At 39.9% G+C, this 26949-nt stretch overlaps 1 protein-coding gene across 3 annotated transcripts in view; it reads right to left on the reverse strand.

Annotated features, from left to right (window-relative positions):
• Positions 1-240: 240 nt before the first annotated feature.
• The window catches only part of CCNYL1 (cyclin Y like 1), a 40174-nt gene continuing 13465 nt past the window's right edge, over positions 241-26949 (reverse strand). The window contains exons 3-10 of one of the 3 annotated variants that reach the window (XM_051848244.3): positions 26509-26543; positions 18192-18292; positions 15444-15479; positions 12507-12558; positions 11361-11480; positions 7821-7987; positions 3684-3846; positions 241-2305 (exon numbers count right to left, since the gene is read on the reverse strand). In XM_051848244.3, coding sequence (XP_051704204.1) covers positions 2189-2305; positions 3684-3846; positions 7821-7987; positions 11361-11480; positions 12507-12558; positions 15444-15479; positions 18192-18292; positions 26509-26543 — 791 coding nt within the window. In that variant the 3' untranslated portion in view covers positions 241-2188. Of the gene's footprint in view, positions 2306-3683; positions 3847-7820; positions 7988-11360; positions 11481-12506; positions 12559-15443; positions 15480-18191; positions 18293-25676; positions 25736-26508; positions 26544-26949 lie in introns of all 3 variants that reach the window. The other 2 variants (XM_089329966.1, XM_051848245.3) reach the window with 2 other exon arrangements.

Consider the following 26949-nt stretch of genomic DNA (forward strand, 5'->3'; position numbering starts at 1 on the left):
CTCCCGCTCACTGTCTGTAACCCTATCTCTCAAATAAATAAATTTTTTAAAAAAAGTCTTTAAAAAAAAAAAAACCAGTAAGCAAAAGCAATCAATTACATCTTAACTACAGGCATGGATCAAACCAACTTATGAATGGTCAGTTTTAAAATGTTTTAAGACTTACCAGGACTGACTTAAAAGTCAGGCAGAGACATGCTGCTATATGAATAGAGGAGTGTTATAAATACGCTACCCATATTTAATTAAAATAGAGTTTATTAGCTTTTCTTTTAATATAAACACAAGAAAAATCACGTGAGCTGTAGCATTCTTTTCAAAATAAAATCGCAATCAACACTTGAATCTCCAAGCTCTGAACTCCATAAACGATGTTTTTTTCTTTGAGGTGGTAGATTGTAATATTTATATACCATTATTTATGTCTCTGTCCTTTAAAAATGATGGAACCTGTAACACTCAATATCATGTAAAGTGTTGCTATATTTAGAGAAAATATTCCTGGCCCAGAAATGCTTTGTTTACAGGTCAAATTCCTGGGATTATACTTGAAAAGGTAGGAGAAACAGATTTCATATAGTTGAGAACACTCATTTTTTTCCCCAATATTTCAAATCTAGGGTGATATTGTTACCAATCCCCTAACATTATCTATTCCTTGTCCTTTAAAGCCTGGAAGGTTCCTAAGATTTACATAAGTTTCTGCTTAAATAGCAGGACTTTAAATGGGACGCTTCCAGCCAGGTGAACATGTGGGATTAAACAACCGTTTTGTATCACCTACAGCTATTTAGGGTCCAGTCCTTTGTTGTCGATCACATGTGCATTAACACTGCTCTTCATAATCTTCCTTTACCAGATCTAGAGGAAAGAGAGGTGATCCAAGCAGAGAGAGTACAGCTCTGCAAAGAACTACTTTAAGAAGGGAGGTACTTCTAGGTGACAACAAGGTATTCCAAAACTCTTGGTGCTGCTGTAAGCTTTGATAGCTGTAGAAGTATAAATGCTACAGACTTACATACAACACATTATCTGAAAGCTCAGTTATTTCTTTTGGACTTACTTAGGTTTGCAAATTTGGAATATTAAACTTTAATTCTATTTGGGGAAGGGGGTTTCAGTCAATGTGTACAATCTAAAATTGTACTGAAATAAAACATTAAAATTAAAAGCTTAACATTCCAAATTTACAAAAAAACAAGTTTAAAAGAAACTAAACTTTCATGTGATGTTCTAAATTTGTAGCATGTCTACTTCTGTTGCAGTGCCCTGGAGGGCCCACCAACACACAAATGCTTAAAACTGCACTAACTTTCTGGACACCTTGTATTTTACTACTTGCTTGTTATTCCTGGACCACCATGTTGGCTGACATTAGGAAAGTATCTTTTAATACAGTTATTTGATAAATAAGGAAAATTATCAGAAGATGAAAAGCACCGTTACAGTTCATGAGAAATACAGCATGGCCCCAACAGAAGTAGGTCATCAATAACTGATACTTTCTCTTTATGACCCCAAATATGCTAAAATGCTAGTACGTAGTGCTTGCAAAGAACAGGAATGACAAGTGTTATCCAGCAGCTTTTTGGTTTAAATTGATTGCCAATGATGACGATGATGAGCAGCTTCAATGATGCAGGAAGAACCCTCAATTCCTAATAATGCTACAGTCTGCTCCTACATGGTTTTGTGAGTTGGTCAGAGTCCCATGTTTCAAGGATAATACTGCATTGATTCTAAAGGCATATGCAGCAATACTGGAAGAGGGTAAGAAAAATAGGAAAAAGATAAAAGTTATAGGGTTAGTGTCTGTAATGTCTAAAAATTTTAACTATTAATTAAAAAAAAAAAAAAACCTCATGTAGTTCACAGCTATTGGCCTACATAGTAAGCAAATATCTGTGTGTGGGTTGGGAGCTTTCCCTTTCTGAAGTGTGTGTTTTTTTTTTTTTTTTTTAACTCTGTTTACATTAAAAAGGACAGAAGAGTGTGTTGTTGCATTAACAAGGTCCCATTCTTTCCTATGGAGTGCAATCCTCCTCATTGTCCACCAAGTCTCTTGAATTCCATGTCTTTGTTTTCGGTGAAAATACTAACTTTGCTGGTTTTTGAGCGGGAGAGGTGACAATTCTCCAGTCCTTGTAGATGATGGATTGAGGATGTTAGAACCCTCTCATTACTCCCTTTAAGAGAGGATAGCATTAGAGCGCTGAATGCCAATGAAATTATCAGCGCTGAAAGATCGTCTCATAGCAGCTCTACACAAGTCTTTGTATTTGTCTTCACACAATCTGGAAATGGCCTAGGAAAGTCAAATAAAATACAGATAGGATTAAAAAAAGAAGAAAACTCCAGCCTTATGGAGCACCACTGACCAGAAGCCACATATACAGACTCCTTTAGACAGTTCATAACTACAGTTGCTTTGGCTATCTGCAGTCTACAATGCCAAGTTCAGGGCATGCTATTCCCTGCCAATTCACTAAGTAGCATCTATCCTTGAAGAGCCATGATTAGATTGCTGGAGCAAATGGGAACTTTATTAAGTTACTTAAAAACTGGGTTCCCAAAAATGTGACAAGCTCCCAACAGCAGTATCATCTATCACCTGTGCACTTGTACAAAAAGCCAGTGTTGGCCGGCACCATGGCTCACTAGGTTAATCCTCCACCTGCGGCGCCGGCACCTCGGGTTCTGGTCCCGGTTGGGGCACTAGATTCTGTCCTGGTTGCTCCTCTTCCAGTCCAGCTCTCTGCTGTGGCCCGGGAAGGCAGTTGAGGATGGCCCAAGCACTTGGGCCCTGCACCTGCATGGGAGACCAGGAGGAGGCACCTGGCTCCTGGCTTCGGATCTGCACAGAGCACTGGCCATAGCGGCCATTGGGGGGGTGAACCAACGGCAGGAAGACCTTTCTCTCCGTCTCTCTCACTGTCTAACTCTGCCTGTCCAAAAAAAAAAAAAAAAAAGCCAGTGTTTATTTACTGGCCATTATTCTACACTCTAGGCAAACTTCAGTGAGTCAGGCATGTGGACTTTACTGGAGGGTAGGAGAGGTCGAATGACTGGAACATCGAAAGTTACCTCTCTTCAGTTGCAAATTACGGCAGAACATTCTAAACCACCAAAGGACAACAGAAAGTGCCAGTTGTAAGATGTGTCCAATTCAGCTATGAATAACTTTGGTGGATACTTGCCAAAAGTCATTCTGTCTCAGTTAAGTTAGAATTTCCATTAAAACCCATATACTTTCCATATCCACTATCTGAAATACACATTATACATTATACATTCAAAGTACAGGTCTCTTGGCATAGGCACTAATGCTTTGTCAAATAAACTCATAGAATTCAACTGATGTATAAACAGTGATATGAATTTGAAAACTTGCTAACAACAGTCAAGAGTAGTAAGTGGATTATGTACATAGAAATGATTAGGGCTACAACACCAGGAAATTTCTCTGGTATATTTATGTGGAAGAGTGGTGGTACAAAAGGAAAATCAGTAAGAGTAGACTAAATTCGATTAAAAGTATTCTGAATTATGGTCAACAGAGGAAATAATAGCTATAATTTAAAAAGGCACACCTTGTATAAACTATAAAAGACACAGGAATTATGATGCCAAAGGGTTATAAGCCCTTTGACGAGAAACCCTGCTTCGTGATTTCACGGCCTTACCTCTAGGTTCTGTGCTCTTTCCTTGCTGAGCGGAGCAAACAGAAAATTCAGATTGTTGTCATCTGCTAAGGAGCGAAGGTCAAAGTAGTATTTGGCATAAACACTGGCAGGAACATTAATATTAAACTGAAGTAGCTCCAAAAAATGCCGTTCCATCTCATTCCTAGGGGAGGAGGAATACAATAAAACCAACACAGGACAATTTTAGTCAACTGGGCTATCTTCAAAAATATCATTCCGAGCTACTAGGCTGGCTCTGAATTCTGTTTTGAAACAAATAAAGGCCACCCGCTGCATTAATGTACTCCTGTTCAAACAAGGCAGCTATCTGGGGTCCTGTCTGCATCCCAGCACTGGGAGTTTGGGACGGGGGAAGGTTACGGCCCTCTTACGCACTCGCGCTGCTGACTCGGGGCTCACTCTTCAGAGTTCCATTAGTGCAGCTGTATGATTCACGCTCCACACTCACTCCCAAGGCCCACTATAGTGATCAGATGAAAGGGATGATGTATGCTGTTTATTAGCTCTGAAGAACTTGCAGACATTTTCACTCGGCTGATAACAGGAAGGGGCTTATTGAAGTAGAGAAGCGCCAACAAAAGGAGTGGGCACATCACCACGGCAACAAATGGATCCATCAAGAGCCACCGCTATTATCTCTGAGGGGGAAAAACTCTCGAGGCAACAAGGATTCATCTCAAATAAATAAATAAGCTACATTTGCCGGGAAAGGGAATCCCCCTGCCCCCGCACACACGTGAGGCTAGGCCAAAGGGCATAACCAAGATGCCGCTCACCTTAGTATGACCAAGGTGACAAATTGTCACTGTGACAGGGCAGGGTATCTTTTTAAACTCTGGGAGGCAGAAAGATCAAAGACAAGATGTCTTGGCAAGACTAAACCCACTTTACAACATGACCTCTGGTGGAGCAGTGACTTATACACTGTTTCTCCTACACTGGGAACGCACCACCACCCTGAGCCAAAACACCAGGTATGGGGAGTGAGTATCATAGGGTGGGGAAGGGGAGGGGAGCAGCGCCGGGCGATGCTGACACACAGCTGCCCTCCCCACATGCCTAACTAAATCGTCGCCCTTTAACAGTTATCTCCGGGAAGAGTTAATTGTATAAAAATCACAAGTACTTAAACCTGAGAGAGGCTTATTTTACATTATTTGGTTTCTTGGTTTTAAAGTTTTAATATTTTATCTACTACCTAAATCAACAAACATCTGATGATCTCTATGGAGAGCAGTTACAATATGAACAGAGATGTGATTTCCTCATTTGTTAAACTTAAGAACCTGACTGAGCCTACTTCCAAATTAATTTCCTGTTCATATGGCAATAAGTCTATAGAAATGTAAATCAGACAATGTTTTGATAATCAGCTAATCAGGACTTAATTTACTACAGGAATAAATGCACTTCACTATCCCTTTTATATTTTCTCCACTAACACATTTTAACTGTGTAGAAATACAGTACTTCATAGGATTAACATGTCTATTAATAGAGGTTTAATCACAGAAGAAAAGCATTACGCATATGCATCTTATGGGGTTTTTTGCTTTTTTTTTTTTTTTTTTGGTAAATGGCTGAATAGCATACCCTTTACAGGCACAGCAAATTTTCTACGTAGCAGTTGCTTAGCTTAACTTATTCTTTTGAAAGGAAATATATTCTAATAACACATGTAATGCTGGAAAGTTAAGAAAAATCTGATAGATACCAATTTTTAAATTTGACTCAAAATGAGACCAATACAAACATTCAACAGCAGAGGCAAAAGACACATGGGTATAAAACACTCTGCTATAATGCTTTCCTATTTGCAAAGACTATAAACAAAAGCAGCCTTAGGAGAGTTTGGAACTGGTCCTCTGTAACCGCCCCTGCTACTCCTGCTCCCAGGTCCTACTACCCTCCCTCTTCAATTTTATAACTAGAATCAGATCCCTGGATAAGCTCAGTTGCTGAGAAATGCGGGCCTAGCATTCATGACCACAAATTGCACCTCCTTTAAGGGACCAGATTGCAAACTCATGACAGTAGCCATTCCAAGTCACTTTAGCTTCTGCAACTTCCAAGAGTATTTGCATTCACTTAAATCCATTCACTGTCACATCCTTTTGCTAAGGTTACCAGCAATATCACCATGAACATTCTCAGTTTATACTACTATCAAAGTGGTCATTTTCACCAAAAGCCACTTCAACAGCTACCAACAATCACTAATTCCTTCTCAGACACAAGTTATCCTCACTTCAGTTTTAATTACTGAGTCTGGTAATTCTGAATGACAGTGTTATCCAGAATAATGGTCAAAAGTACCAAAAACAATGCCTGCCACTGCCTGTCATGACCTTGATCTGTCTATGCTGCACAATATAATCAAGAAGTGTTTCTTCAATTTTTCCTAAATTCCCCTAACAAAGATATTTTCATTGTTAAGTGAGCACTCTGAGGGTCTGCTGGAAAGAGTTCCCTGGCTCACCCTGCCTAGCCCCCTCAGGGCCCTTCCCATCAGAGCAGTCGGACACCAGAGCAGAACCGCTTGGTAAGCTGCTGTTGCAGTCCCATGCTAGTGTGCCATCTGGGAGGAGGCCCATAACTCAATAACCTGGCACACTCGTAGCTAACTCTAGGCCCCACCAAGTGCCCATGAGGCTGACAGGGTGGGAAACTGCTGACTGTGACAGCACAGGTGGTAACTCCAGCAGTGTCTGACTGCCTTAGGGGAATCCTGGAGCTGCCTAACTCCTCAGACCCACTGCTAAACAAAGGCAAGGGAAGAGGCAGAAGCACAGGGACTAGAAACCCTAACTTTTGTAATCTCATGGTGTCTGTAACAAGGGATCTTCAGGTTAAAGTAGGAAAAGAGAGGCATGCATTTGGTACAGTGGTCAAAACGCCACCTGGGAAGACTGCATGCCACACTGGAGTTCCTGGGTTTGAGTCCCAGCTCTGCCCTCCCCCCCCCTTTTTTTTTTTTTTTGACAGGCAGAGTGGACAGTGAGAGAGAGACAGAGAGAAAGGTCTTCCTTTTTGCCATTGGTTCACCCTCCAATGGCCGCCACGGCTGGTGCACCGCGCTGATCCGAAGGCAGGAGCTAGGTGCTTCTCCTGGTCTCCCATGGGGTGCAGGGCCCAAGCACTTGGGCCAGCCTCCACTGCCTTCCCAGGCCACAACAGAGCCAGCTCTGCTTTTTATTCTTGCTTTCTGCTAGTGCACATTCTGGGAGGCAACAGGTAACAGCTCATGTACTTGGATCCCTGCCACTCACCCTGGAAACCTGAATTGAGTTCCAGGCTCCCAGCTTTGGCCTGGCCCAACCCTGGCTATTGCAGGCATGTGAGGAGTAAATAGCAGATGCAAGATCTCTGTGTCTTTTTGCCATTCTTATAAACAGACAAAAATTTTAAAAGCAGAAAGGCCAGCAAAAGCAAACATACAATGTGTGATCAGACTGAAGCTGTTAACTTCTCAATAATCCCCAGGCCCTGAAATTTAACTGTGGCCAAACACTTAATTCAGCTCCTCTGCTCCTAATCCAGCTTCCTATTAATGCTATTAATGCACACTTTGGGAAGCAACCGACCATGGCTCAAGTATTGCGGCTCCTACCCCAACAAGAGATCTGGGTTACATTCTGGGCTCTTGGCTTCAACCTGACCCAGCCCCGGATGCTAGTGGAGGGCGAACCAATGAATGCAAGATTTGTCTCTCTTTGTCTTCTCTAATAAAATGAAAACGTACAGAAATGTCAGACATGTGTCGCTTAAAAAGGGAATGGTACAGGGAGGCATTTTTTAAAATGCCATAAAGCTTGTTACCATATTATGTTGTTCTGGTGGTAAGCTTGTAAGATGTTTGCCAAAAACTATCAGAAAAATATACTTCAATTTATAAAGTAGGTTATTATTACAGGAGTAACACATCAAGGCTGAACAAGTATTGATGGAAAATCTGGATTGTTATACTATAGCTAGAAAGAAGCATGAAGCTGCATACCTATATCCATTATCTGCACCATGTAACCTTTAAAAACTACTTCTTAAAATAGAACTTTAGGACAGCAAATGGAGCACTGAAAAGTGGATAGAAAGTTCACCAAAACCTTACAGACTCACATGTCCTCAACCGTGATGTCCTTGAGGATCTGGCAGTAGTCCACATTCCACACAGCCTGATCGTCCCAAACCTTGGATGCAAGAAGAATGGCTCCCAAGACAATTCTCTTCCAGTTAGTGGGACAAATGTCGATCTCAGCATAAGTTAAAAGTCTTTCTAAGTAAACCTGCAAAAGTAGAGCACTGGTCTTTGATTTTAGTTCAGTTTACATACTATGGTAAGAACTGTTAGGATTGACAGATTCTTTCCATTTATGACTAGAAAGAAAGAGCCTTTTATTCTTAGGTTCTACAAAAGAGGCTGCCTTCTCTGCTCATGCAAACTTCCAAGACATTTCTGGCTGCAGGAATGACTGGACATCTCCGCAGAGGGCATCCTGAAGCGCTGCTGCTACTCCCCTGCTTGGGAAGGAGAGCAGACACAGGCCCGGTGTGCACTCAGGTCAGTCAGTAAATGCTTGTGTGCTGCCACATGCAGTGTGCCCAGCCCGGCTGGTGTTACATGGTGATTTTATGGTATATCATGTGTGATTACGTGTGAATATCTAAGACAAGCACGTGTCTTTTCACAGTAGCTAACCCTTCTGTGGCGTTAGCTTGCAGAAAAGAACTGGTGGACAAGGGAGCCTCCCAGTGGCCACTGTGCAAAGCAGAACAGGCACAGGTCTGGAGCAGGTCAGTGTTCCCGTACTCACTGCCTGTGTAAGGTGCACATGCACACAGAAGAATGGTCCTTCTCCTAGCCCCTATTCTTCACATCTTTACTATCACTTCATGAGAATTTGTTTTCTGTATTACTTCTTTTGTCTACAACTTACTCAATTCTGTAAGTTTTATAGCAGCAGTAACAGCCACCAGTCTCTGTATCCTGGGACTCCACGCACTACACCTACCAAGCAGCTTGTGAGGCAGTCTCACCCATTATTTGCCATACCTGAAGTATCTATCCTATAAAGGTGGAAAGACTGAGAGATGAGAGGTAATGAGAGATTACAGAGGTAAGCTGCGGTTTTTTGTTATCTCAAAGGATGTTCTGCAGAAGAGTATGAGAGCATATGCTATTTGAACTCTTTGTATCAAGATCAAATTTTAAAAGTCTGTTTACAATCTGAATGTTGTAAAACTAATGGCTCAGATTTGGCAGTGTTCTCCACACTCAACTGTGTTTGCAGAAACAAATGCCAGTTGAATATTACATGTTCTCAGACTGTGCTCCTATTTCCCAAAACCCAGTGCTCTCAAGTTTCCTAGAGTGAGCTGCCCTCCCAGGGTTCAAGTCTCTACAGAAATAACAAGCAAGCACTGAAACACTGGCAGCCCTTCAACCTCTGGACCCATTACTGATAGAGCCTGTCATCTGCTGACATTCACTCACACCATGTACTCCCTGTGTCAGTGGCTGAAGCAGCTCCTCTATCTGTGAAGCCAGTACAGTCCACTTCTGCAGAACACTGTTCCTGTACTTTTCTTTCAGACGCCCTCCCTCTGCCAGACTTCCCCCAGTGTGAGTGTGTTTACATTGTTCCCAACCCTCTCCCCACCATTCCCAGAATACTTTCTCTCATTCTGCTCACATTACACCCTGATGCTGCCTTCTCATTTCTTCTCCAATTCTCTCCTCAACCCTCTCTCATTTGTCCCCAGCCACTCTTTTTCTATTTTAGACCACTCTTGCCAAAGCCGTTACTGCCTTCACACTTACAAACACTCCTCAAGTCTTTCCTAATGTTGTCATTTGCCTATTGCTGAGGCCAAAAACCTACTTGTGAGCTACCTGTTAGCAACTCGAGAAAGCGACTACCTTTGCTGGTGCTCTGACTGCTTTCCATTCTGAGTGGCCATGTGTCACTGCTCATCTCCACCACCGGAGCTGCCTTCTAAACCTCCACTCTGCACCCACCTATGGATGATTCTCTCCAAAGCAGTGACAATAACCTCTTATGGGTACTTTACCCTGCTCCATATCTACCAAGTTACTCATCTAATCTGAATAAAAATCTAACTTCTAACCACGACCTGCAAGCTACATGGTGCTTTGAGATTGCCTGGGTGACCTCGCCTCCTCTGTTCTCTCATGCCCCACTGCATCCATGCTGGCCACCTTGCTGCTACTCAAACACACAGCCATGCGCCTGTCTCAGTCCTGGTACTTGTTCTACAACCTATAATGCCAGAGCTCCTTAGCATCCTCATACAGAGCACCTTTCAAGTACTACTTCTCTACAGAGGCACTTCCTGATTTTCCACCTAAAAATTTTAAGTCCCTCTAATCACTACCCCTTTACCCTGTGCTTTATCTTCTTGATATTTACACTACATCTGAAACATCTGTACATTTAAAACAGTAAATTTCTTCTGGACTAGAACAAAAGCTCATAAAAACAAAACTGTGCTCAACCTGCTCTCTCCGGTAAGCCAGCACTTAGATGAGAAGCACAGAGTAGGTACTCAGGCACTATTTATATAGCCAGTAACTTCTGGGCAGACAGCATTTAGCACTGAGGCTACAGCTTCTCTTCCTACTCTCCTGGCTCTTCCTCCTCCCAATCTGGCCACTCCTCTAAGGACCTGTCCCTTAATGCTGATAGTCCTGACAGATCTCTCTTTCTCTAACACCTTCCTCGGCATTTGAGCAGCTCCCCTTAATTCCTTACGATAGCTCAGATACATGTTCCAGTCCCATATATCCACATGATGACTAGACACTGCCACTCTGCTGTCTCACAAGAACATTAAGCTTAACTTGTCTACAAGCCTCCTCCCCTAAATTCTAACTGGATGCTAAAGAAGTGCTGACCTCAGTACTCTTTTCCGCCCTGTAGTTAACTTTCCTCTGTCTTGCTGTGAGGAGGAGTAAAACAATTTCAACTGCTTGAACAGGATTTACTATTCAGAATGATAAAGGATTACCACAGGAAATATGTACAAATGACACAGGGGTCATTTGACACAGCTGTCACTTAGGAGGCCAACAAAGGCTTCCAAGGACTCCTGACACTCTGGCATTTTCTAAGCACTAATCAGCAGCTTCATGAACAGACACTCCAAGTCATCAAGGCTAGGTTATCTATTACCTATTAGCCAAGGAACAGAGACTGAGGGCACTAGCTCACAATCACAGCACACATCAGAAGTGCCTGGGGAATACAGCCTGGGGTTGGACTGACAACTACACTATACCAGTCTGTGCCTGTGGACCAGATGGCTTTGTCATTGCTCCCCTCCCTACCATCAGCCACAGGTCTTTTACATATCTGTGTGCACGCAGCATGTACATGTGTGTACTGAAATGTGGGGAAAGAACACTCCTCTCTCCTGCCTTTAAAAGCAATTGTTTTGTAGTGAGAAAAGCACTGACAGTATTCTAAACCACAAAGACTATTAAACCTGAATGTGTGTATTTACTTTTTTCCAACAGATTTTCTCTTAACAAAGTTGTGATGATAATTTCAGAAATCTACTGCTATTTGAAAACATAGGATCATACTCTGTGTAGAACACCAATTTCTAAATATCTTTTAAGCATAAGAAATATCTTACCAAAGTGACTATTGCACATTCAGCTGTAAGCTGTGCAGCACTAAAAAGAGTACGAACAAATCTGTAAATAAACTTGTGTTCGGGATCATGCTTAAAGTACTCCTCCGGAACCTTTTCTCTCTGAAAGAGAAGATGCCGTGTAAGTACGCACTGAGGAAAAAACACTTTAAGTATTCTTAAGATAGCCCTCTTTCCATTTGTGCCCATGGGTTCCTTCAAATGATCCTGTCTTCTAGTCTCTTCAACAGTGGAAATACTATAAAGGCTCAATACTCATCTCACATTCATTAAAGAAAAGTACAAGCACAAATTCAGGAAATTTTCATGTTTCTTTCCACAGAATTCTATGCAAATGTAAACTACATTTATGTTCCAGAGTCTTACTGATCATGTATCATACGTCTCTGAAATAAGCTTTGAAAAACATTTTGAGTTTCCTATAGCCATAAGGCTCTCAGGTTGCACTGGCCAATACAATAATCACCAGCTACATTGAGCTAAGCAAACACTCAAAAGTGGCTAAATTACACCCGAGGAAATAAATTTTTAAATTTCTGTCATTTTACTCAGATTTAATTTATATATCTATTTAAAGTAATTCAATTCAATTAATTGAATTGATTGAAACTATTTAAGTTGAAGTACTTTTCTAATTCTTTTCTTACATTTGGTATCCAGTTATATTTAGTTTGATGTTACTGAAAGTTATCCTTCAGAAAGCTATATTTTGTTATTTGGGTAGTACATTTACTCACTTTAGCTCACTAATTACACAAAGCATCAAATCAGACCTTGCTGTACTCTATTCCTTATGTACCACTCCTTTTATAAGATGATCAGATACAAATGGGAGAGGGGGAGGTTTAATGGAAGACAAATTGAATTCAAGCTAGAGAAAGTAATTTCCTTCTAGTAATTAATCTCAAAGTAAATCAGCATGAAACACACATAACTCTATAAGAGAAAAATACTGGGAGGGAAGGGAAGGGGAGAGGTATTGCTATGTTGTTCCTAAATCTGTATATATGAAATACATGAAACTTGTATACCTTAAGTAAAATAAAAAGGTTTGGGGGGGGGGGTAAAAATTTTATGAGCAAAAGTGAGAGAGAGAGAGAAATACATTAGAAAAAAAGTGACACTTACTGTGAGTGGATGTGATCTCTCATCAAAAATATCCAGGGATCTATTTGCATCTCTATAAAAACAATGTGCATTTAAAATATTAATTCAGGAATTGTTAATATGAGTAAAAACATCGAGTAGAGGGTAGATAAGGGTGGAGGAAGAAGCCTCACCTCAAGTAAATAGTTTTACAAATTCTTCTCTTGGGCCCTGGGGCCTCAAAATGGCTTCACGACCTCATTTTACTCATCATTTTAAGTACAACACCTACTAGACTTGCCTTTAAGTATGGACCCTCCCTAAGAGTAATGCAATTAATCATGGGTTTTTTTCACTCCTCTAACCTCACACTGAAACAAAGCAGTAGTAATGGGTAATGAAGTCTTTAGAACTTTAACGAATGTGAATATGAGATCCAGACTTCCTAGGTTTTCCAAAACTCTTTTTAGTTATCAACATTATATTCTTATGTATTTTTTGCTTCTTTTAAATAGTCTCAGTTAAAAACTAACTGCCTTCAGGCTGGCACTGTGGCATAGTGGGCTAAGCATCCACCTGCAGCACTGGCATCCCATATGGGTGCCAGTTCAAGTCCTGGCTGTTCCTCTTCTGATCCAGCTTTCAGCTTATAGCCTGGGAGAGCAGAAGATGGCCCAAGTCCTTGGGCCCCTGCATCTATGTGGGAAACCTGGAATAGGCTCCTGGCTTCAGATCAGATCAGCTCAGCTCCAGCCATTGTAGCCATTTGGGGAGTGAACGAGAGGATGGAAGCTCTCTCTCTCTCTCTCTCCGTCTGTAACTCTACCTCTCAAATAAATCTTAAAAAAACAAACAAACAAACAAACAAAAAAAACCTGCCTTTTTATTTTAAAAGGAATCAGTCTTTTCATGTAAAAGTTCACCAAATGAATACACTGTGTCCCAAGTGTGGTTCCCATAAGGTCAGCACAGTTCTTATGGGAATACTAAGGCCTTACCTGCTTTCTCGAGTCAGATGTGCAATGATCGGATAAAAGCAAAAGTGACTAAGCTGCTGCTTCTCAGCATGAGTCAAGGCTGTGGTTCTAAATTATACTGGCTGCCATTCTGTTGTCCACTACAGTTTAAAAATAAAGCTTCACCTAAGAATGTCCTTGAGGAAAGTTTACATAAACTACTTCTGCATATTGAAGTGTAGTGGATTAGTAAGGAATCACACTTGTGATCTAGTTGTGAGCTAAGGAACTGTTTTTGTTTTTTGTTTTTCACAGAACACCATTTTTATGTGAAAGTACTGAGCTGGCACTGTGGCAAAACAGGTTAAGCCACCACCTGCAATCCACATTCAATCCAGGTTCCTGTTAATGTGCCTGGGAAAGCAGTGGAAGACTGCCCAAGTGCTTGGGTCCCAGCACCCACGTGAGAGACCTATATGATGCTGCAGGTTCCTGACTTCAGCCTGGTCCAGCTCTGGCTGCTGTGGCCATGTGGGGAGTGGACCAGTGAATGGAATATCTATTTCTGTGTGTGTGTGTGTGTGTGTGTGTGTGTGAAATTCTGCCTTTCAAATAAATAAATAAATCTTTAAAAAAAAAATAGAATAACTATCTTCTCAAAAATGAGGACAGTGAGCCTGTCAAGGAAAATATTTGTTGCAAGTAATAAAATTGAAGCTTTCAAGTTAAAAATAAGGATATTTTCCATTATGAGCCTGACAGCTTGTCAACACCTAAAGGACTTTTTGGTAAGACTGACTGTGATACCAACAAAAATGCATTTTTGACACTATAAAGAACAATGAGCCAACATTTTTCCAAACAACAAATGTGTAAATGCATAATATAAAGTCATGTACAAGTAAAAGATCTATTCATTGTGCATGATAAACAGTAAACACTAATGTAACAACTTCACTGATACGTAAATTCAATTATAACAAGCTTAAAAAAAATCAACGGTTGTGGAATTTGTATGTAATGCTGAGTATTTCACAATTATTTGAAAGATTTTAAAATATACCTTTTCCTAACTATATATCCACATAAGTTAAGTATGGACCCTCCCTAAAAGTAATGGTATCATCCTATTGCATCTTCAAAATACACTGCAGGGACCAGCACTGTGGCATAGTGGACTAAGCCTCTGCCTGTGGTGCCAGCATCCCATATGTGCACTGGTTCTAGTTCCAGCTGCTCCACTTCCTAGCCGGCTCTCTTCTATGGCCTGGGAAAGCAGTGAAAGATGCCCCAAATGCTTGGGCCCCTGCACCCACGTGGGAGACCTGGAGGAAGCTCCTGCCTGGCTCCAGATCATTTCAGCCATCTGAGGAGTGAACCAGCAGATGGAAGACCTTTCTCTCTGTCTCTTCCTTTGTCTGTAGCTCTACCTCTCAAATAAATAAAATCTTTAGAAAAAAAAACGTAAGAATACAACTGTTTTCTATTAAACCAAATATTAGAGATTTGCAAAAATGTAAATGACTTATTTTTTACCTAATTTTTTTGTTGCAGAAAAGAGCTATTTCCCATGAGAAAAATATTATTTAATTTTAACAATGCAGTTCTCGGAGCGGCTTTGTCCCCCAGAACACATTTTTGTTTGGAAGTATGTGAGGGGAACTGCCACTGGTAGGTATCTGGTGGGTAGGGACCAAACATCCTGTAATGCACACATGTGACAATCCCCACAACAAAGAACTCCCTACTTTAAAATATCAATAGTGACAAGCTTAAGAAACCCGATTTTAGCATACCAACAATTCTCAATTTTAATTTCTAATATGGTAAATATCCATATCACCAACATAAACATACATTCTTTTGCAATCCTCAAGAGTTTTTAAAAATCTGAAAGACATGTTTCAGTATTGTAATAAAAGCATTTGTCAGTTAATGTGTACAGTTATGACCTAACACTAAATCTGCTATCATGCAACATTATAGTAGGTGGAATAAAAAGACAGATTTTTAAAGAGCTCACCTGTTCTTTATGTGGTAATATATTGCTAAGGTCACACTGTGGAGGGAAAAAAAAATTTTTTTAACAGTTGATTTTATGTTAGGCCTAGAGCATTTTTTAAAGGGGTGTGGGCAGCCCTGAAATTCCTTTCCTTTTTAGTTCATTGGCTTTTAGAAAAAATAAGAGAAGCAAAATGCTATACAATATGCTATTAGACTACATGTTTCTGCTGATTATAATGTTGAAATTATTACATTTCCCATCATTTGTCCTTCTACTCATGTTACCTCCCATTCTGTGCAAGTTATATTTGTACACTTGTTTAAAGTTAACCTAAGTTCCAAGTTTTCAGTTCTAAGAATTTTTCAATGACATTTATTTCAAAGTTACCATAAGTGGTGCTGAAGTCTTTATTGGCATCCTATATATAGGACAATTAATAGGTTAGCCATAAAATTGGTTGGTTGGTTTGTTTTTAAGTCATTAGGCCCTATGTATCAGGTTGATTTAGTTCACCATCCACTGACCCACCCTTTTTCATTACTTCCATAAAGGTAAATTATAAAAGAACTGTGCTTCAAACAAAAATATTTAAGATCACGTTTGCATGGTTATTGGTAAAAAATTTATAGTAAATGCAAGAGTCCACAAAATAATGCTAAGTCTAGCTATCCTGAAATAAGCAGTGCTAACAATGCAGCACAGTACTACATAATATAACACTAACGGCAAGTATTTCCAAATTAATTTAAATAGATTACTAATGAACAAACAACTCTTTCAGACATGTTACTGTGTTCCTGATTTAGCCACAAATACCGTGTACTAGGGATCAAAAGGGTTCTCTCTTAGGTAAGTTATATGCTTCCATTTGCCCTCAGTGTCCAAAGTGAAATTCAAATCAATTGAGGGAAGGCAAATCTGAATTTTAAAAGTAGATTTATACAACATTTAAACATTTTAAATGTAAATTTTAAAGTCTGTAACATTATTAGCATCAAAGATGGATACTTCTATAGTGCTTCAGTTTTGTCCTCAAATTTTAAAATCACAGAATTTGAAGTTAAATGCTGAAAAGGACCACCAAACCTTGCATGACATTTAATCCAACGGCCCACTTAACAAAGGAACCAAGGCTCAAAACTGACTTGCCCAAGGTCCCTCCAAATAGAAGCAGTTTCCTCCTACACTCTGAATTAATCAGTGGTTCCCAAACTCTGCTGCATACTGCAATCACAACACCCAACTTCTACCTTTAGATATGCTTATTTAACTAATTTAACTGGCATTGGGTATGACTCAACCGTTTTTCAAAGTTACCCAGGTGATTCTAATGTGCAGCAAAGTTTGGGAAACACTGAGCTTTTAAGATCAGAATCAGTATGAAGTTTTTGCCCATATAATTACACCTCACATCCCTCCCCAGTTTCCTACAAGGCTGGGAGTACCTTTTAGGAATGGGAGGGAAGATGGAAGTAGAAAAATGCACGTGTTTGCAGATATGTATTTTGAAAAAGGTTGCACAAGTGATTCCAATATAGCTCATCCATCCCACTGAGAACAATGCATTCACATCCCAAGATAAACTTTTCAAAATCTTTCTAAAAGTCAATTTGCCCTATTTGTTCAATAAACCTTTATTTCACCAATAGTGAATTTGCAAAACAGTCACCTGTGAAGCATAATCAGAGAAAATTAAAACTTACTGAACTTTCAAAAAGAGACTTCTAAAAATTAGAAACTAAGTTGAGAAAACCTGCATGAAACCTACTTGTTTGAACAAAGTCAATCTTTAAAATTACTTTCAAATTATATACTGAAATGCCAGAATCTTCTGAATTAAAAAGTCAAGGACTCTAGCTTGAGTAGAGTGGTTTCTTTTACTTAGGGATTTTTTAGGGCCTTGGTTGAACATATTCAGTGATTACTTGATAGGTGCCACACTCAAGACTTCAGAGTCTGGGTTCAGTTTTTGCTGAAAATTTGATTTTCACTGTTGTTGAGAAAGGAAAGTTTTATCATCATGCAATTTTTGAGTAGAAGTTACTAATAAATTGGCTAAAGAAGCTGCCATATTACAAATAAAGTTCATCAGCTAATTACATTTTTTGACTAAAAAGTAAGACTGGTATAAGGATATTAATATTCCAAAGCATTTCCCAAACTGTATTCTGAAAATCAACATCCACAACCCAAGGAGACGCTAATAATGTTCCCTAGATGACCTGATATAGTGGGGAAGCTCTGCACCTTATGTTCTTTGCTGTTTTAATAAGCTTGAAAGGTCTATCTTAGAGTGTTTTGAAAGTACATCTCCCAGTGTGACCTGTGAGATGCTCAGGCAGATGCACTATGGTGTCAATAGAGGACAAGCTGTCCTTTCCTCCAGGAGTCCTTACTAAAGTTGCAAACATTGTTTTAGACCTGTAACTCACATTGAACTAATTTTTTTCTAGAAACATCCAACAAAAAGCACCTCTCCATATTATGTTCAACAGCGCCTTAACAATATAAATGCATCAAATAAGGAGGTACACTTCTGGGATTCCTTATTTGCTAACTGGCTTTCCCTTCTACCATGCAAGCTAAGATTAAAATGTAAATTCAAAATTCATATTTAGGTTCTTAAAATCAATATATAGTTGACCCCCATTTCTTAAGCTGATCACTGAAAAGGACAATCACGTGGCTAAAATTACCAAGTACAGCTGGGATGCTTTTAGCATAAGGGGTCTGTCACTTAGCCCTTGGCAACCTAGTTGTACTCACCATTTTATTGTGGTTCTAAGATTAGGCTGGCTGACTGTGCTGTCATCTAGAAATATTGTTGAGCATGAGCTATACTTTTTAGTAAGCTGCCCTGGAGATACCTGAAGGGGAAGGGAAATAGAAGAAAATGTCACAGTAAGTTAAACCTATAAAATGTGCTTTTTTTTCCCTTGGTTAAAATGTCAAACGATAAAGCATTAAGGTATTTCTTACACTACATGAACTGATTGAGTGTGATATCATGTGTGGGTCCATGGGAAACCCATTGGAGGCTCTTAACTCCCACCGTGTTCCAGGAATGGGTTATAAAATGCTGCCCTTGATATTTCACCCACAGTCAAACCTGGCAAGTATCTATTACAAATTCCCTTTATAAATAATGTAAGAAGTTTACAGTAAGATTTTTTTTCTTAAGCAATAAAAAGAAGCTCAAATTTCCTATTTCCACTACTCATTTACAACAACAAAATGTAATGTCATTAATAATATTGGTGCAAGAGCATTTTATTGCAGTAAATGAAAGCCTAATACTAAACTTATTAATTGACTGATACTAAATGTCTTAGTTCAGGAGACATGAGAAATGAATGCTTTAGAGTCAGGGGCTCTGTGTGCCAGGGCTGCCAGATCAGTAAGCAGCTAAAGGGCCATGGGTCTCCTGGGCCTGTTTCCCTAAGTGGAGAGTAAAAGCGAATCACTTTAAGATTCTCACACATCCAAAGAACACAGGGCAAAAACAAGTTTGGGCATTTAACTTTCATCTCAAGTTTAAATAAGATTGTCATCGTATTATGCAAATGAAAACCTCAGAAAATACCTTGCATTTCAAAATTTTATTCATTTTTATCCTCCAAGTCATATGACACAAGCACCATGACACACTCCCACTCCATTCACGCTGCTCTCTACCTACAAAGCCTTTTTCTTCCCCCGTCCCAATCCACTTGACCCCACCAAAGCTTGCCCTCTGTGTACACTCATTCTTCTCATTCCCCACCTGGGGCACACTAACTAAGAAAGTGAGCCTCCACAGGGAGAACAGGGCTTTTCCTCTTGCTGCCACCCGCTGGCTGCCAAGCCCAGAATGGTGTAAATTAGGGAGTTCAAGTGTCTGATAAATTATTATTCAGCACCATTTACCATTTGAAAGATAAATCTTACTACAGATACAAATTAGAATCTGTCTATAGTGGTACTGGAGAGGTGACAATAAACTTTTTTTGCCCCCGAGAGAAATAAATTATCTTTAAAACACTTTAGAAGTATCCATTTATTTGTGAAGAGTCAAGAATATACCAGTAGTCAAATACTCAAAGAGCCTAAACTCTGTAAAGACAATTCTCTTCCTTAAAAGTAAGGCCAAGAACCAAATCTCATTCGACAGTTGAAGATAAGAACATTCTTTAAAAACCACAGAATACCATTAAAGTTTAACTTTTTTCAAAACTAATTCAGATGAGCCTTCCTTCCTGATAATACAAAAGTTTTCAGCATGCTTTCCCACGATCCCATCAGTATCCCCCACAAACACATGGAAGACAGGCCAAGCAAAAGATGTACCTTTGCTTTTAAAAGTACGCAGTCTTTCAAAACTGCCAGGAGCCATAATCAGAAATACATGTATAATCTAGAAAACAGCACTTGGCTTGTTTTAGATGTTTTTATTGAAAAATTGCTTTTCCTTATTAACAAAGTCTCAGATATTATGCTGTTAAAAAGTATTACTAAATGGAGGATGCAATTCTCTCAAAGCTAGAACTGCTTTAAGCCTATCTAAACCTGGTGTTTCTTAAGGTATTATCCAGTTAATGTATATTGTTTACATGAACTAAACAGATGTGCTAATGGCAGTGTGTATACTTTTATATCCTCAAAATATAATACAACATGAAAAATGAAAATTGATTCATTCAAATATTTTTATTCTAAGTGGAAGAAGGTGTCTTTTAAGGTCAGTATGACAGGTTGAGTATTCCTATCCAAAATGTGTGAGCCAGGGCCAGCGCTGTGGCAGAGCAGGTAAAGCCACTGCCTGCAAGGCTCACATCCCATGCGGGCAGTTGTTCTTGTCTTGGCTGCTCCACTTCAGATCCAGCTCCCTGCTAATGGCCTGGGAAAAGCAGTGGAAGATGGCCCAAGTGTTTGGGCCCCTGCACCCACAGGGGAGACCCAAATGAAGCTCCTGGCTCCTGGCTTTCACCTGACTCAGCCCTGGCTGTTGTGGCTATCTGGGGAGTGAACCAACAGATGGAAGATCTTTCTCTCTCTATGTAACTCTGAGTTTCAAATAAGTAAATCTGTAAAAAAAACAAACAATAGGGACTGGCTCTGTGGCGCAGTAGGTTAATCCTCCGCCTGCAGTGCCGGCATCCCATATGAGCGCCGGTTCTAGTCCCGGCTGCCCCTCTTCCAGTCCAGGTCTCTGATATGGCCTGGGAAAGCAGTAGAAGTTGGCCCAAGTCCTTGGGCCCCTGCACCCGCATGGGAGACCGGGAAGAAGCACCTGGTTCCTGGCTTCGGATCGGCGCAGCTCCGGCCATTGCGGCCATCTAGGGAGTGAACCAACGGTAGGAAGACCTTTCTCTCTGTCTCTCCCTCTCACTGTCTGTGACTCTATCTCTCAAATAAATAAATAAAATCAAAAACAACAAAGCAATATGTGTGGGTGTCAGATGTATCTTGGCTATTTTTGGTATAGTTTACACATATATAATAAGATATCTTGAAGATGCAACCCAAGGGTAAACACAAAATTCATTTATCCTCCATATACACTCTATACACACAGCCTAAAGGAATTTCCTGTGCTATGTTTAGTGTACCTGCATTTTCACCCTGATCCATCACACAAGACTGGGACAGAATTTTCTACTTGCGGCATAGCATGGGGGTTCAAAGGTTCTGGGTTTGGGAGCATTTCAATTTCTGGTTTAGGGCTGCTCAACATGTATCTGGGGGTAAAATGGCACACACCACACCTGATGAAAGTCAGTTCTGATGAGAAAAATTTCTGTAAGGAAATAAAAAGGGAGGAAATGCACCAAACTATAGTTTTAAATGAATTTGTTGATTAGATGATGACATTTTCTCCCATTTTTCCTCCATTTAAAGGTTCTTTTCTATATGAATGTACTGGTTTATTTTTGAAACATTCATGCTAAGACATTTAAATTTTTTAATCAGACATGGTCTTACAGCCTCTAGAGGCTCATTTAGCACCTCAGCAATGTATGGTCTATGCCTAGATCCAGCCAAAGAAACACTGAATACTTCCCCAGGTGCTATTCTGGCTTGCTTTAAACTCCTACTCAACAACCAGGCAAAGGAATTTTCAGGGAAAAGACTATTTTGTTTTATTTTCCCAACCAGGTCATTTCCAAACTTCAGAGTGACCAGAAAACGTGACATGGCACTTTCTTCCAACTACTCAAACTTCTCATTATCAAGAGCATCTCCATGTGTCTTGAGACTAGAGGTGGGCATAATTAAGCCTTTGAGCAAAATCTGGAACCCGGCTGCCAACAAGTAACTTTCTCCTCCCTCAGCCTGCCTGAAAATATAAGACAATTGTCCTTTATGGTTAAAGCCTTACCACTGCTGGCTCACAACCTCAATGAACTATACTGACAAACACATGGATATAAAACACAAATTACTAAACAAGCCAGTCCCCAAAAGACAAATACCATATGTTCTCCTTGATTTGTGATAACTAATAGAGCACCTAAAAGGTAATCTATACGAGTGAAATTGACACTTTGAGATGCCATGACTGAACAGCCCTTATCTTGACTGTTGATGAAGAGTTTTTTTTTTAATTTATTTTCATACAATTTGTTGAACTTTTTACTTAATGTAGGGTTAATCTTATGTGTATAAAGTTAGTTGAAAATAGATCTTAGTAAAAAATAAGAATGGGAATAAGAGAGGGAGGAGGAAGAAAGGTAGGAAGAATCACTATGGTCCTAAATTTGTGTATATGAAATGCATGAAGTTTATATACCTTAAATAAAAGTCTTCTAGGTTAAAAAATGCAAATTACTAAAAAATCAAATCACAAAACCGCTACTGACTGACAGTTATTAAAACACACGGGGGAAGGCGCCACAGCTCACTTGGCTAATCCTCTGCCTTCGGCGCCGGCACCCCAGGTTCTAGTCCCGGTTGCTCCTCTTCCAGTCCAGCTCTCTGCTGTGGCCTGGGAAGGCAGTGGAGGATGGCCCAAGTGCTTGGGCCCTGCACCCGCATGGGAGACCAGGAGAAGACACCTGGCTCCTGGCTCCTGGCTTCAGATCGGCACAGCGCACCAGCCATAGCGGCCATTTAGGGGGTGAACCAATGGAAAGGAAGACCTTTCTCTCTGTCTCTCTCTCACTGTCTAACTCTGCCTGTCAGAAAACAAAACAAAACAAAACACATGGGGACAGGAATAGCATTTATCTTCACTCAGACAGCACAAATGACAGAGTATGGAATATTACAGTCTTTACAAGGAAGCAAGGAGACACTTAGTAGACTGTAAACCAAATGAGAAAAACTAGAAAATAAATCTTTCTAGTAGTCCAGTAAGTCCCAACCCCACCTTATCATCAGAGGTCAAGTATATACAGACATTCTACCCCCATGTACTAACTTTACCCATTGTGCCTACTATCCCTTATTTTAACCTATTTAAAAAAAAAAAAAACTGAAATTCACTTTTTTATCCTCTCTTTTTTACAAGGTATGTTTTAAATATGTTTAAGAACTAACAACTTCTAATTAACTTAAAATTTTCCAACACTTTAGCCATTAATTGAAATTACTCCATTACACAGTAATGGGACAATGGCACTACAGGGGACAAATACGACAGGGTGAGTGGTTTGAATAGAATTCTTAAATCTTTAGTAGACAACTGTAATTTGCCAGTTGTAGCAGAACTAGAAATGTCTAGTTAAATAGTATTAATTACACTGAATTTAAACTTAGATTTACACTTTAAGTTTGGGTAAAATCTGGTAGACTGACAAGTCTATTTCCTCTGCCTCCTGAAACCTCATTAGAATTAACAGTATAAAATAAAAAGTTTACACGCAAGATTGGGAGACAGTATTGACAGCAGATGTTTTTTAATGTCTGAAACATGAAAAAGATAGAGGAGAGATAACTGACAGTGCAGAGCAAACACAACTTCGGCACTTATGGAGAGTGACAAGGAACGGAACAAGCAAGCCAGTTTATCTTGTAAAACACAATACAGGTTCAGAGCACAGAGGCACACAACCCCTTGGAAGGTAGAGTAGAATATAAAACCAAGGCCAACAGCTCTCTGCTGTGGCCCAAGAGTGCAGTGGAGGATGGCCCAAGTCCTTGGGCCCTGCACCCCACGGGAGACCAGGATAAGTACCTGGCTCCTGCCATCGGATCAGCGAGGTGCGCCGGCTGCAGCGCACTGGCCACGGCGGCCATTGGAGGGTGAACCAACGGCAAAAGGAAGACCTTTCTCTCTGTCTGTCTCATTGTCCACTCTGCCCATCAAAAATAAATTAAAAAAAAAAAAAAAAAAAAAAAAAAAAAAACAAGGCCAAGAGTCATTTGAAATTCTGTGGTTAATGTAACCCCTACCCACCCACCCCCAGTCCGAACGACTGCACTCTCTCAGGTCCTGTCTGGAGAGGTGCCCATCTGTCCTTACGGATGTCCCTTCCCTAATAAACCTTGCTATTTCACCTCCTAAAAAAAAAAATAGAAAAAGAAAAAGAAATTCTGCGGTTAGAGCTTGAAGTCCAGCTAGTCTTTTTTTATGTTTATTTATTTGAAAGTCAGAAAGAGAGACAGTGAGATCTTCCATCTGCTGGTTCACTCCCTAGATGGCCCAATAGCCAAGGCTGGACCAGAACAAAGTCAGGAGCCAGGAGCTTCTTCCAGCGTTCCCACACAGGTAGCAGGGGCCCTTGAGCACTTGAGCCATCTTCTACTGCTTGCCCAGGCCACAGCAGGGAGTTGGAGCCAACAGCAGGCAGTTGGATCAGAAATGGCACAGTTGGGACATGTACCAGCATCCATACAGGATGCCAGCAATTGCAGGAGGCGGCTTTACCCCGCTATGCTACAGCTCCAGGCCTATTAATATGCTTTTTATAAGGAATCTAGATGTGTATTCTCTAGAGGGATTAAACCTGAGGGCTTCTGGGCTCAGTGCTGTCAGTCTTAGGGAAATAATGGGGGGAAACTGTGTACGGAAATGATCTCCAACTCCTGGCCCAGCTTCTGGAAAGAAGACAGTCTTCAGGCAGAAAACTGGGAGATCCTTCTCTGAAGAAACATTAAGATACCCAGATAAAACACTGAAGTACCCCAAATCCTCCCAGCGATACCCTTCAGTTGACAAGTCCTGCTCACACTGGTGCTTCCAAGTAGAGAAACCCAGGGGCCCCCTACATTTGACAGAAGCTTCCAATAAAAGAGATCTAAACAAGAAGGGGTAACCACTTAGGGTGCCTGCATCCCATAATGGAGTGCCTGGGTTTGAGTGCCAGCTCTACTTCTAATTCCAGCTTCTTTCTGAAGTGCACACTAGGAGGCATCAGACGACGGCTTAAATACTTGAGTTCCTGCCAATGTGGGAGACTGGCTGGAGTTCCTGACTTCGGCCTGGCGTAGTCCCAACTATTACAGGCATTTGGGGAATAAACCAACAGATGGAAGATCTCGCTCTTTGTCTCTCTCCCTTTTAAATAAATAATTTTTAATTTTAAAAATAGTAAGAAAAATAAACTCATGAAAATAATAAAACTTTAGGAGCAAATAAAAACTTAAAAAAAAATTCCTAACACCCTCAACAAGATGAAAAATTCAACAGAAGTATCAGAGCATAAGTCATGGGCTCTCCAGAAAGTGTAGCGAAAAGAGAAACCTGAAAATAAGAGTGAAAGAAAATTAGACATTTTGTGCAGAAACAATGGTCTGGTCTAAGAGGCCCAACATCTGAATAACATACAAGAAAAAGGAACAAACAGAGAAAATATCAAAGAAGAAAATTCTCTAGAAGAAGGCATACTCTGCACATTAGTGGTGCCAATAAAATGAACCTGATCATACCAAATCGTATTATGAAATTTCAGAATCCAAGAACGGAAGAATGGAGCAAAAATGACTAAACCTGGCTAATGTGTATCATACAATGGCAACAGATTTAAAAGCAACACTATACACGAGAAGTCAAAACAGAAATGTCTTCAAGAACCATGAGAATTAGTTTCAAGCTGCAATTCTACACTCCATCAAACAGGAGGGGTTTTTCAGACAGGGGAGATCTCTGAAAATGCCCATGTGCCCTTGCCAGGAAAATGAACCCTAGTAAAATGCATTCCAGTAAAACAAGGGAGCACAATGAGACAGAATAAAACAGAATCTAGGACACAGAGGATCTGACACAAGAGAGCAGTTATGTGAGATCCTAGATGACTTCAAAGAGATATCCCAGGAAAACAGAGAGCAGACCTAGTGAAAAACCAGTCGTCTCTATTGGAGTAGGATGACAAAAGGCTGAGGAAGTTTGTCTACAAGAGAAAAACAGAACAGATGTGTTTTAGTAGATGGAAAATATTTCTGATAGGCATGTGACAAATGTTACAACATTCTGAGGGGGAAATACTTGTTAAAAAATAGGCAAGTGAATACAATCAGGAAATTATTTCCACACAAAAATGAAGAATGCGAAAGCAGGAAGACCAGCCAAGGGCTACTGCACTTAGGTGTGTGAGCTGATGTTGACTAGGGAAAGGGAGATTATACAGGAAAAATGTTCGAATTTTAGAGATCTTTAAGACAAAGAATGATGAGTATACTCAAAGGAGGTACAGTCAGAATATTGTTTGACTCAGTAGTGAACATATTTGCACAAATATAATGTAAATACTGATTACTGACCTAATAAAAAATGTAATACATGTCAAGGAAATGGAGGTGGGGAGAATAAGGCCATAGGAGAGTGAGGGAGCTAAGCTTTTACCTATCAGGCTAAGAAGTTAACAGGTAGCACTGAAAGCTAATTTTGATATTATAATTGCGTTACTTTGATTAAAAACAAGACTACAAAATTTAAGGCAGATTTTATATTACAATGATGTAATTGAAATTTAACTTAAATGTCAGAAAACCTTAAAAAATGGCCACTACTAAGCCAAGGACTTTCCTGAATAAATCTGATACTTGGGAAAAATAAGGTTTAGAAAATCCACAGAAAGTATTCCCATTATATTTTTCAGATATCATGGCAGACATATTTTCAATGCAAAGCATTCATTTCTTAACTTTTTAATTGTTTACTTACATGGTTTAAATGGTTGCTCTTCCTCTTTTCTCGCACTAAGAATAAAAAACATTGATTAATTCTGATACGAATGCCATAGAAGAATAAAAGTCATTGTTAAAATAGTCAATGAATTACCAACGTACAAAATAACATAAAATTCCATTCTTTTTCATAATTTCTAATGAAATCAATAATTTAAATCATCTGGCAAGGTGAGTCTCATAAAGGAAAATCTAAAAACTTACTTTTACTTTTTGGACTAACAGGTATTCATTAGGTGCAAATGAAAAGATCTCCAAAAATAAAAAAGGAGGGCAAAACAAATCAGGCCAGTTGAGAAATTTTGATAAGAAAGTCACCTGTCACATATCTGAACTGCTACCCAATAGTGTTTTCTGATTCTATGTTTACATATACACATACAGCTTCCATTCAGTTCTAGGACCCAACAATTGATAA

This window comes from Oryctolagus cuniculus, chromosome 3 (genome assembly GCF_051225735.1).
Source record: "Oryctolagus cuniculus isolate XC-2025 breed Fujian yellow rabbit chromosome 3, ASM5122573v1, whole genome shotgun sequence".
NCBI classification, from domain to species: Eukaryota; Metazoa; Chordata; class Mammalia; order Lagomorpha; family Leporidae; genus Oryctolagus; species Oryctolagus cuniculus.